At 49.5% G+C, this 12,762-nt stretch overlaps 1 protein-coding gene across 1 annotated transcript in view; it reads left to right on the forward strand.

Annotated features, from left to right (window-relative positions):
• TAF4 (TATA-box binding protein associated factor 4) overlaps positions 1-12,667 on the forward strand; it is a 64,965-nt gene extending 52,298 nt beyond the window's left edge. Inside the window, 1 exon segment of the mRNA XM_070381464.1 lies at positions 11,185-12,667. Coding sequence (XP_070237565.1) covers positions 11,185-11,352 — 168 coding nt within the window. The 3' untranslated portion in view covers positions 11,353-12,667.
• The last annotated feature ends 95 nt before the right edge of the window (positions 12,668-12,762 follow it).

The raw sequence follows: 12,762 nt of genomic DNA on the forward strand, positions 1-12,762 counted from the left end.
TCTTCCCTGCAAGTGTGGTAACAGCTTCCTGTCTCTCTGCATGTCTAGTCATTGTCACTTATATGCTGGACGTTGTGAACGATATATCATCATCCTCTGAAGAGTGTCAATGCTTGTTTAAGTTCAGCAACCGGCTGCTCATCTTGAACATGTGTGTTTGTGTCTTGCTTTGGCGTTCAGTAGGGTCTGTGGGAATCCCACCCAGCGGGGCTCAGTCGGCACATTTGCCTTCCCTGTGAGGTCAGGGTGGGTCTTGCATGGGGTATGATCCTTACTCCTAGGAAAGGCCTTGGGCTTTTGGCTGGACATCGGGAATGAGGACGTAGGGTGGGCTGTACTCGGGCAAGGACGGTCACTCGCGTGTGTTTTGGTTACGTCACGTGGCTGTTTCATGGTAGTCTTAGTTCCATAAGTAACTTGATGGTTAATACTGACTAGTCTGTGGGGATATCTGTTTAGTCATTTGACTTTCCAAATCTTATTCTCTGTTGGATTCTTTTGGGATGTTTCCTGGGGGCTGAGTTCCCCAGATTTGTGCACATTGACGACAGTTTTGATAGCTATAAAATCCTTGGCTCACATGTTCTTTGCTTGAGACTCTTCCTTGAGTAAGTAGTTACATTAGATATTTTCTCCTGGTGTAAAAGGTTTGCTGTCTGTCTGATGACTGTCTGATTTTATTTCTCTTGTGTTTCATATGTTCTTTCTGCCCGAAGTTGCCCACAGAATTCTTTTCCCTTAAAGCCAAGCATTTTACCTGGAATCGGCTGTTTTTAGGTTGTTGTTCTTGGGGAGAGGTTGTGTTCGTTCAACATGCAGTTTGAATGTTTTTGTATTCAGGAACATTTTCTTGAATGTTTTTTCTGTTTTTGTTTTCGTCTTCAGATATTCCTGTTATTCACATGTTGTATCTTTCGTATCTACCGTCAGTATTTGCCTGTTCTCTTATATCCTTTTCATCTCTCTTTTAAAAAGTTTGGTGCTTTTTATCATCCTCACTGTCTTCTTTCTTCCTTACTTGTTTTATTTGCTCCTGTGCTCTTTTTTAGTGTAGTCTTCATTTCTCAACTGAAATTCTCTTTTGTTTCTAGTTTTTCCTTGACTTTGTCAGCTCATTTTCCAAGTTTTGCTAATCCTGATTTATGTTGTTCTTCACGCATTTTATCATTTTCTCAGTGTCTCTGTTTGGAAATAGACATGATAGTTTTGATCTCTTCTTGATTGTGTCTCTGGTGTTTTCCATTATCTCTCTGGGTGGTGTTCTGCTCCTTATTCTCATTTTTCCTTAGGGCAGCTTGTCTGGGGTTCAGCCTTTTCGTGGTTCACTTTTGTGTGAACCGTGTGGTCTTAAACCTTCAGGAGGAGGCAGTTTGAAGATGTGCTGGCTTCACTGAGCTCCTCTTCCATAGTTTCCACATGGTGACCCGTGTGCTGTCTGTGATTCTTGGCTCTGCCCCTCTCGACTCTTAGCTGGACCTTTTTGTCTCCTCTGTCCTGTCCTGCTCAGCTTCAGAGGAGTACGCTCCTCTCGTGTGGGCCCCTGGCTGGTCACAGGCAGAGCTCCTGGTGGCAAGGCCACAGTCAGAGTACCAGCCCGGTCTAGTGGCCGCTCTCAGGTGAACCTGCCCTTCTTCTTGGTGAAGACCCCGAGGGTTTGAGACCTCAAAGGTGCCCGGCAGCTTTCCGCGCATAGTTTTGAGGTAGTCTCCAGGCTTGTGGCTGCTTGCAGCTCGTCTCCACTGGTTTTGTTCTATGTGTTGCCTGCTGGCGTTTGGTTTTGCTTCCTAGCTGCTCTGGGTTTTCTTTGGCCTTTGGGAAGATTAAGAACCTCTGATGCCGCTGGCACCGTCTTTCCAGAAAATATTGATTAACGTTTTTCAACATGTTTTCTTTTAATTTATAATAGTTTCAAATCTTTAGAAAAGTTGAAAGAGCAGTGTGAGAATCTCCATATCCAGATCCTCGGTTCTGAACACTTAGCACCTCTATTTCAGCACCTCTTCTCTACACACGCAGTGTGCCTATGCACTTGTGTGTTATACATGATGTGTACAAAATCTGTTCCCGACGGATATCCATCACCCCTAAAATGCTGATGATGCTGGACATGCTCTTAGGTTACCGCTGCACCCGCCTCCCCCCCGCAATCAGGACATCACACCCCGATGGCCCAGGCTCCCAGACCTGCTTGCACTTCACCACCTGTCCAGGGCGTGTGCAGTGTCCAGCTGGCACGTGCTGTGAGCCTGTGCCTGATGCCTGCATTCCTGACAGTGTTAGAGAGGACAGGCTTCTTGTTCTGTTGGGCGATCCTCAATGTCATTAGGCCGACAGTATGGACTTCTTGCTGCTAGTGACCTTAGCCTTGATTACCTGACTGAGCGCTTGGTTAAGAAAGCAGCCTTCCCCACTGTGTAGTTGTCTAGTCCCTTGGTGTTTATTAGTGTTGTGTGAGGAGGGGTCCAGGGTCATGCACTGCTCTGTCCCTGTCACCCCTCCCCTGGCCTCAGCACCCACGCATGGCTCCCACTGCGTCAGGACCTCCAGGGTAGGGGCCAGGCTGTGGCGCTGTGTCCATCATGCCCCCACATTTACTGGTTGCCTTCTGCTGTGAAGAAGAGCCTCCCTCCCACCCTCCTCCATCCATCCATCCACTCATCACCGTGTGTGGACACATGGATCCTGCTGTGTTCAGGGGGTGTAATCAATGCTCTCGTTGTTTCTAGATTGATCAGTGGAAGCTTCTTCGAGCTGGTTCTATATCCTTTTGAAACGTTTCCCTCAACCTGTAAGCATGAGAGGTGTCCGGGTGCCTCCCCTGCCCTCCCCCACGTGGCACCTGGGAGCTTCCCTGCAGTGGAGGGTAATATTTGGAGACCAGTGTCTGAGCACTGTGCGTGCTGGTCGCCACGGGGTCCCTGCCCCAGGCCCCGGAGGCCCCAGCACTCAGTCTGGAACGTGTGTTTGTGCACAGTTGTGTGCGTGTGTGCGCCTCTCTGTATCTAGAATGACCCTACACATTCCAGTGGGTCCTGAAATTCTAGTCTAGGACCTCAGGGCTTCTTCCAGTCTCCTCCCCTTCCTTCCTTAGGAGTCCCTTCACAGGCAGTGAGACATCAAGTTCCCATTCGTCTCAGAATATTTGGTTCTTTTTTGTTTTTGCTCAGTGTAACCAATCCCACAACCACTCTGGCCGCTGGGGTCCCTGTGCTGGGAGGTGAGGGCCTAGGGGAAGGGCATGTTGATCAAGTTCTGTCTTAGGCATTGAAATATCTACAAAGTAGAGCCTAGCGGGGAGGGTGTGGGTGTGGGGAGGAGAGTGGAGTTGGGGGGGATAGAGCACCTCAAGGAGACAGTGGAGACACGTCACTGAAAGCCCAGGGGGCGTGGTTTCATGTATTGTGGGTGTGCCTGATTTTGGACTTTTGGAAAAGTGAGTTTTGTGTGTGATAACGAACACAAAATCTGGAACTTAAAAAAGTCTTTCAGGTGCTTTTCTTCATCAGAGATAAGGCTTATTTTTTTTTTTTTTAGTTTAGGACTATATCCTTAAGGGTATGTCTTAAGAACTTTTATTATGAGCCAATTTTAGACTTGCAGAAAAGTTACATAAAGAGTAGAGTTTCTGTGTAGCCCTTACTCAACTTCCTGATGTGAAGTAGTGCTGTGATAACTGTGAACTCAAGACATTACTGGATTTTGTCTTTCAGAATTAATTTAAAATAAGTAAACTTCATACTTTAGAGCAGTTTTCGGTTCACAGTCAAATTGCACGTACAGTACAGTTTCCCCTGAGCCTCTGCCCTCCACCCGCAGGCACAGCCTCCCCCATCATCCACACCCCCGCCAGATGGTGCATTTGTTGCAGCTGACCAACCTGCATTGGCATCCATCACCGCTCAGAGCCCACAGTTCATATCAGGGCTCACTCTTGTGTTGTACATTCTGTGCTTTTGGACAAATGTATATAATAATGCATCCACCTGCATAGCGTCACACACAGGGCATTTTCACTGCCCTAAAAATCCTTTGCGCTCTGGCTGTTCATCCCTCCCTCCCCACTCCCTGGAAACCCATGATCTTTTTACTGACTCCATAGTTCTGTCTTTGCCCGTGTCATAGAGTTGAAACCAGACAGAATGTTACCTTTTCTTACTGGCATCTTTCACATAGCGGAATGTATTTAAGGTTCCTCCTGTCTTTTCATGGCTTGATAACACACTTCATTTTGGTGCTATTTCATTGCCTAGGTGCACCACATTTTACTTAAACATCACCTACCAAAGGACATCTTGGTTGCTTCTGAGTTTTGGCAGTTATGAATACAGCTGCTGTAAACATCTGTGTACAGGTTTCCATGTGGATGTGAGTTTTGAACGTATTCAGGTGAATACCAGGGACACAGTTTTGTGTGGTGAGAGTGTGTTTACTTTTGCTGTAAGCCGCCCTCCTGTCTTCCCAAGTGACTGTACCGCTCCACGTCCCCACCAGCGCTGGACGAGCGTCCCTGCCGCCGCACATCGCACCAGCACTCGCCTTGGCAGTCTTCTGGGTTTGGGCCTTTCTCATAGTTACGTGGTAGCGTCTCTTTGCTTTAATTTGTGTTTCCCTAATGACATACGATGTGGAGCATCTCTTCATGTGCTTGTTTGATATCTACATATCTTCTTGGTGAGGTGCCTTTTAAGATCCTTGATCCACTTTTAAAATGGGGTTGTTTGTTTTCTTGTTATTGAGGTTTTAGAGTTCTTTGTATAGTTTGGATTTTTTAAGTCCCACATGGCTTTTGCACATTTCCCCTGTATTTGATCGTTCCTGCTCTCCACTGATGCTGCAGGGCCCTGTCCTGGCGTTCGGTCTCTGTAGCCCTCCGTGCTTCCTTGTCTTTCCTGACCTGACACTTTGAAGAGTGTTTATCGGTTATTTGGTAGACGGTCTCTCGTTCTGGGTGCGTTGTCAGTTTCCTCTCGGTGAAATCCGGGTGGTATAACGTGGCTGGAGTGTCGCCCCAGCTGTGCTGTGTCCTCAACGCGTCATCTCAGGAGGTGGTGACACCCGGGAGTCCCACTGCGGGTGGTGCTTCAGGTGGGCTTGCAGGTGTCCCTGCTGGAAAATCCATTTCCTCTCTTAATGAGAGTCTTGTGGGGAATTCTGGGGCTGTGCTCCCCTGACCACTGTTCCTCCCAGCTGGTGTCACTGCTCCCTGCTCGGGGCCTCGGGCTCTCCTTGGGCCTTTGTTGGGGGAATCTGCTAACTCTGCCTCTTCCATTCCTTACCTGCCTCTGTCACGGCGGGGGTTGCAGTGGGGTCTCCTGTCCTGGCCCTGCTCAGTTACCACAAGCCCCTTGCGCTTGGCTTCTCTCTCCTCTCACTTAACCCACTGCCTCTGGGAGGTTCCTCACCTTCCCGCACCACAGACTTGCTAGGCTCACCTCATGTCTTCCTGCTCTAACTATGGGGTCGGCCGTGTCTCCCTGGAGCCGTGGAGGACCAGTGCTGGGACACGTGTCGGACCATGTGTTGCCAGGCTGTTGAGTTTTGCAGACCTGCTGGGCAGCAGGGATACTCAGTGTTTGTGAATGCGCTGTGGGTGCTCATTCTCAGGACAGGGTATCGGCTCTCATAGGGTTTACAGAACCTCATGGATGATACCGACTGTCTCGGCTTGTCTCCATCCACCTGGTGTGTTTTGCTGGATGTGGAGCTCCACAGTACCCTTGTCAGTGTCTCTGTCTTCATCTCCTCGCATCTCCTGCAGGTTTTGCTTTTCTGGGGGTTGCCGTGGTATTTGATATGTACATATCCGTAAGTGTTGTATCTTCACAGGCAGTTGCGATTTTTAGCATCACAAAGTATCAGTCTGTGCCCCGTGGGCTTGGTGTCTCCCTTGTCCTCAGTCAGGCCTGTTTCCCCTGCTCTCCTGTTCCATTGGTCTGGAGCCTCTGTTCCTCCTGGGCCCATGGCCCCTCCTGTAGCTGCCCCTCTGTGTAGTGTGCAGCAGGGGCCTGTCTTCTGAGTCCCGCTGGCGAGTGGTTTTCCATCACAGGCGAGTTAAGCCCATCATTTGTGTTGATAACAGCTGACATGTGGGTTCAGACTCTGTGGGTTCAGATTCTTATGATTATGATTATTTTATTTTTTTTACAGTTGCTGTGTGTTTTGGTGTGATGTGTAGTCTTTGCTCCTTAATTAAGATGATTGTGTTAGGAAGGTGTGTGACTCTGCTCTAGTGGTCACTTTTGTATGTGAGTGTTTGGGTGTCTTTACCCCAGGTTTTCACGTGTTTCCTGTTGGGCTTCTTAGCTCACGTCCGCATTCTCCTTGGCCCCAGGCGGCCACACAGTCTCCCTAGTGGCTCCTGTGACCCCTTCCGTCTCACGCTTTGTCACGTCATTTCTACTTCGTCATGGCATACGGTGTCATCTCCTGGCCACTTCCTCGGTTTTGTTGTCGCACCAGCTGTGCGTTTATATTATAAATGCTTATTTCTCCCTTCTGCACATTCTCTGCCCTCTCTCGTTGGGATGACCCTGACCTGTGTCTGAGCTATCACGATGCTCAGGTGCAGAGTCCCCCGCCATATTGTGAGTTGAAACGGTTTTTCTGTGGCCTGGATGTGGAGGGCAGTCAGGCTGGATATAATAATGTTGGTTCATGCTTGCTTTCAGTGATGTTTTTAATGCTTTTCATTGCTTACTGTATATGGGCTTCCCTAGTGGCTCAGTTCGGAGAAGGCGATGGCACCCCTCTCCAGTACTCTTGCCTGGAAAATCCCACGGACGGAGGAGCCTGGTAGGCTGCAGTCCATGGGGTGGCGAAGAGTCAGACATGACTGAGTGACTTCACTTTCACTTTTCACTTTCATGCATTGGAGAAGGAAATGGCAACCCACTCCAGTGTTCTTGCCTGGAGAATCCCAGGGACGGGGGAGCCTGGTGGGCTGCTGTCTATGGGGTCATGCAGAGTTGGACACGACTGAAGCAACTTAGTAGCAGTGGCTAAGTTAGTAAAGAATCTGCCCACAATGTAGGAGACCTGGGATCAATTCATGGGTCGGGAAAATCCCCTGGAGAAGGAAATGGTAACCCACTCTAGTACTCTTGCCTGGAGAATTCCATGGATGGAAGAGCTGGACAGGCTGTAGTCCATGGGGTTGGATACTGTGCGACCAGCTTTCACTTTGGCTTACTGTATGGGTTTGGGAAGGAGGAGGAAATGGCACCCCACTCCAGTAGTCTTGCCTGGAAAATCCCATGGACCGAGGAGCCTGGTAGGCTACAGTCCATGGGGTCCCGAAGAGTCGGACACGACTGAGCGATTTCACTTTCACTTTTCACTTTCATGCATTGGAGAAGGAAATGGCAACCCACTCCAGTGTTCTTGCCTGGAGAATCCCAGGGACTGGGGAGCCTGGTGGGCTGCAGTCTGTGGGGTCGCACAGAGTTGGACATGACTGAAGCGACTTAGCAGCAGCAGCATGGGTTTGGGAAAGCCTGATTCCAGGTTAATTTATCTTGGAAAAGTGACAGTTTTATGAGGCTTCGTCAAAGTGGATTTTATGGGTTAATTTTCCCAGGTGCCCACTTGCCTTGTCCATGTAGGTTTGGTTTTTTGGTTTCTATTTCTTGAAAGTTTTCTCAGATTATAGTTTAGTATATTACTCCTGCCCTCACGTGTGCCTCCCTCTCTGGGGGCTCTGACGGCTCAGCGCATGTGCTCCTTCGGTGTCTTCCTTTACCCTGTGTTTTCTTGGCCCTTTAATTTTTTTTTTCTTTGTCTCCTTTCTATTCGGTTGTTTTGCTCTTCTTCTGAATTCTTATGAATTTTTATTCGAGTTTTTTCTCCCCTGAGCACCTTCCAGTTTATATTTGTGTATGAGATAATTTTGTCTTTTTTTCTCCTTTCTTTCTTGAGTCAGTCAACTCTTGTTTCTTTCTGGCTTTTAATTTATCTTGCCCTTATATTTTGAGTTTTTGATTCAAGGTGATTTTCGTACGCTCAAATGTGTAAGTACATTTTTTTGTTGAAAGTGTTGTCTTGTAGTGGCTTATTTTTCTAGATTGCATTTGGCCCTGATATGTGTGGGATTTCATTTTCTGACTTTTTGTGGTGGTTCGTGGTGGACTTGCTGATCTTCCTCTTGTTAATTTTGTGGTATTGGTGTTGACAAGCTTTGTGGTCTGATGGCGCCCTCTCCTGACTGTTGGCAGAACCCAGTGACTTAGCTGGTGTCTGTCCTGATGAGGAGGGCTGAGGTCCTCTGGTGGCGCCCGCAGGACCCTGTATCCCCCCCACTCTCTTCTTGGTGTGCACTTAGGCACTGCCCCCCCCCGCCTGCTCTGGTGGGAGGAGGACTCTCTCGCTGCTGTGTCTGCTGCTTGGAGTCATGGGGGCACAGCCCCCCTCCTCGGTCTTTGTGGGGCCCGGGCTGCGTCTTCATGTTGTGCGGATTGCGGATGCCATGTTCCCTCCCTGTTCTGGACAGCCCTGGGGGAGATGATGGAAGATACCAGGGTGACCTTGGCTCTCCTCAGCCAAGTGCCAGGGGTCCCTGGCGCCCTCCAGCTGCCTGTGCTCAGGCGTGGACAAGCTTGGGAATTGCACTGGTGTGAAGAGGTCCAGAGCGAGCCAGGGGTGTCTATGCTCTTGGTACTTTGACCTATGTTACTCACCACCTAGCACACCGGGGTATCACTCAGACACCCTCTCACGGGTGTGGACCTCTTGTTACTATTGTAGGGGCTCTGGGGGGAGTGGCAGTAAGGCCCCCCACGTGAGTTCCCCCAGACAGTCCCCGAGAGGCTGGTGCTCTCTGCCACCTTGGGGAGGGCCCATGGCAGGTTGCTGCAGCTGCAGCCAGGTGCCATGGTCGGTTGTGCATGGCTCTGGGGGCCTGAGTGAAGTGACCGGTGAGCCAGGCAGGTTGGGGCTAAGGTGATTGTTTCCACTTGGTTTCCACATTGAGTGCTTGTTGCCTGTCAAGTTGCCTGTGGCATTTTTGACAGTGTTAAGGTTGCCTTCAAAGGAGACAGTAGGGGATACCCTTTCATTGATCTCACGACAGTCTTGGAATGGGACAGGTTGAGTTCACACAGTGCTTTCAGGCGGGGAGCTGGGGTCCAAGGTTGCTGTGTTTTAACCCCAACGCCTGCAAATGCAAAACAGAGCAAACCCATCATCCTCTGTGCTTGAGCCTCTTGGTGAACGTGGACGCTGGCATCTGCCATGCAGTTTTCTGTCATCTGAGGTCACTGCCGATTACCCAGGGCTGCTTCCTGCAGGCTGGGCACTGGGTTCCTGTGACCACCTTCTGTGGCCAGGACTCCCCAGAGCCAGTCGGTCACAGGCTGGCACTCACCCTATGACATCGGACGACATTTAGTGTCAGGTAGGAGGCCTCTGAGCGCAGCCTTCTTGTTAAAGTCCACGAAAGAGTGACATGTGGCCACCTCGTGACCACTGGAGCCTGAGACATGATGAGTGTGGCCAGCATGGCCACAGCCCTGGAGTCCCGCTGAGGGCTGTGCTAATGCCTGCTTGTCTTGTTTGGAGCCACTTTTGACTTCTAAAAGATTTCATTAAAATATCATTTACCTTGATTTCTGAGTTTCAGCATCCTTTACATTCTGTGCCTGAAGTGAGCCCTCCTCACCCTTCTAGCTGGTTTTGGTTGGTGAACTATTTTGAAAGTAAGAGCATCAGACATGGTCCAGAATTGTAGCAAGTGTCACAGAAGACGCCTGGCCCACGGTTTAGGTAGCGCTTTGTTCTCCGCGAGCCTCGGGGTCAGGTGGGGCCCCGCCCGCCCCTCCCAGCTGTCTCTGCAGACACTGGCCTCTGCAGGCTCCCCATGTTGAGGGTGCAGACCCCCAGGGCCCCGGGCGCAGGCCAGCTCCCGTTTTCCTGGTTCCTCTCGGCTGTGTGTTTTCATCACCGCCTTTTCAGGAGTGCTGTTTGTTTTGTACCCAAAATGCTCCTACAGGGCTGTTACGGAGACTCAGGGAAAACTGGCAAGAAAACCTAAAGTAGTTGTTTCAAACACGGACAAGTAGTCACCAGAGGACTTGTCTGGAGGAGGGACTGGTGATTAAGGTTCTGAAGGGGGGGGTGTAAGGAACTCGTAAATTAACAGAAGACGCATGGGATGCCTCGCCTGCCACCTGCTGGCCGCTTGCTGCACTGCGGCCTCCTCCAGCATCACAGGACTCATGGCTCCCACTTTCTTAAACTTTGAGAAAACACTGTAAAAGTTCCATTGTAAGTTTTGCACTTGAAATACAAATGAGCAACTTTAACCATCAGAATACAGACACTTCCTGTTCATTCTGAATGGAAAACGAAGACCCGTCCAGTTGGAAGTTGTGTGGTTTGTGTCCACGAGTGTCGGATAGAGACGGTGACAGACGTGCTGAAATCATGGATGCTGCAGCTGGGGGGGCGGCGACGTGGCGGGAAGGCACCCAGAACCCCAGCTCTGCAAGCAGGCAGGCACCAGAGCTCACACCTTCGGCGGGATCCCCCCGCAGGCTGACCAAACTGGGTGCTGAGCAGTGCAGGCCGCTGTCAGCCCAAGGGAGGGAGGAGCGCCCTCCAGGCCGCAGATGACACGGTGACCGAAGAGTCCTGCAGCCCAGCTCGCCGACTGCCAGCCCGCCCAGCCCACGAGCCTGGACCTTGCGGCTTTGGGAACGTGCCTTTGTTGGCGAAGTGGGAGGTGACATGGCCACCGCAGGTGCAGTGCCAGCCCACCTGAGTCCTGGACACCAGCAATGCCAGCCACAAGCCCTGGAGCCATTCTGCGTCCCTTTGGGGCAGGAGCCACCACGCTTTCCTTCTGTGCCCGGGGCCAGAGTCTGAGCTCTGTGGGGAGTCGCAGGGTTAGCATCTTCCAGTGTGTGCCTGAGCGCACCAGGCCTGGAGGTGGGCGCGGGGTCGTGCCTCCTGCTCTCACCCCTTCTGTTAGGGACTGGCTGAGCACCGCGGCTCCAGCAGTTGGCCTAAGCCTGTCCAGGCCTGGCTTCCTCCATAGCCGGGTTCCGTGGGACACCTGTAGGGAACCTTGCGCTGCCCCCAGGCCTGTGGTCCTGGGGTAGCACGTGGCTTTGCCCCTTCCTTCCAGCGCCGAGGGCCCTGCCCACCTCTGCGCTCCACTAACTCGGCTGTCTTCTCCTTTCTCGTCACCAGGGCTCGGGCCCAGGCTCGGCGGTCCCAGGCAGTTCCGGCGTCGGAACCCCCAGACAGTTCACGCGGCAAAGGATCACGCGGGTCAACCTCAGGGACCTCATATTTTGTTTAGAAAATGAACGTGAGACAAGCCATTCACTGTTGCTGTACAAAGCATTCCTTAAGTAGCACGGACGCGGCCTCTTAGCAGAGACGCCTGGGGACTTTTTATATATTTGCAGATTACGCCTTTTTGTAACGAGCAAATGGGATATTGTTTAAAAAACAGCCACCTCTTTACAATGGAACAGTTTTATATTCCTGTTTCTAAGTCAACTCTTCAGTATGGAGGAAAACATGTTTCTGTAACAGAGAACACAGAGGCCTGCGGGTACTCTTACAGGACAATTAAATCCTAACTCATCTTTGATTGAGTGGCCTTCTTGCCAAACAAGCCATATATAAAAACTGATGGAATCGTTTAGCAAATAACTAGCTACCCTCTTGTCACCTCATAGCGGTTTCTCCATCGTTTGTGCATTTGGTTTAGTTCAACCCAGCTTACTGCGTAGGTGTGTGTCTACAGCCAGTGACCTCATTTCACTTATTTTATTTTTGTATTAGTCAGTTGGCAAAGCAAACTGATTTTTTAGACTATTTATCTCCCTCCCTCCCCCGCCCCTCCGTTCAGGATCCTCGAGGAGCAGGCAGCCCACCATCCGCCTGCGCCTCGGGGCTCGTCCCGCTTCGTGGGGCCCCGGTGACGCGGCTCCTTCTGAATGTGTGGTCAGCATCTGTACAAATGCATTTTATTTGCTATTGTTTGTAAAGCTGTAAAGTTAAAAGAAATGAAAACCTTTTCAGCATAAATCTATTTTACTTGCACTGTGTTTTTTAGCTAAAAGTGAAAACTTAGATGAAATAAAATCAAAGTTGAGAAGAATCATCAAAAGACTGTTTCTCAGTGTGAATCAAGTGTTGAAAAATGGTTGGTGTATTTTGTCAGTAATTGTACATAATTTTTGGCACATAACATGAAGATGGCTATGTAACTATAATTATTTTGCTAAGAGACTGTATGCAAGCTGTGGGCCCACTTTACAGACGTCCAGAGCAAAAGCCCCTTCTTTGTACCTATTTTTTTATTACAAATATACTAATTGGTTCTTTATATTTTCAGAGGTTATTGTATTAAATTGTCTATTGATAGTACTTTTATGACTGTAAATACTTTGGCTTTCTCTGTGTGAATTCTCATGTTAGACTTTATTCGCGCGTGTGAACTGAATGCTGATCAGTATTTTTTATGGACACCTGAAAACTGTTACACCTTTTATTTTGTCTTTTAGGAAATCCCTGTCTTTCCATTTTTTCATGTAAATTTTGCACAGTTACTTGTTCATATGTAAATATTTTACTTTCAAAAATGAAGTTTTTAATTGCTATTGTTTTATATAGGATTGAAAGAAAATTAACTCCTTTATTAAAAACAAATTTATCTGTATCTGTTTTGCCTGTTTTTCCCAGTTTTCCAGTTGTAGATTCTGCTGCCAGAGATTTTAGCTCTGGCTCTGCTGAGGTGTGTCATTATGAGCCACT

The sequence above is a fragment of the Bos mutus genome, chromosome 13, assembly GCF_027580195.1.
Source record: "Bos mutus isolate GX-2022 chromosome 13, NWIPB_WYAK_1.1, whole genome shotgun sequence".
Classification (NCBI taxonomy): Eukaryota; Metazoa; Chordata; class Mammalia; order Artiodactyla; family Bovidae; genus Bos; species Bos mutus.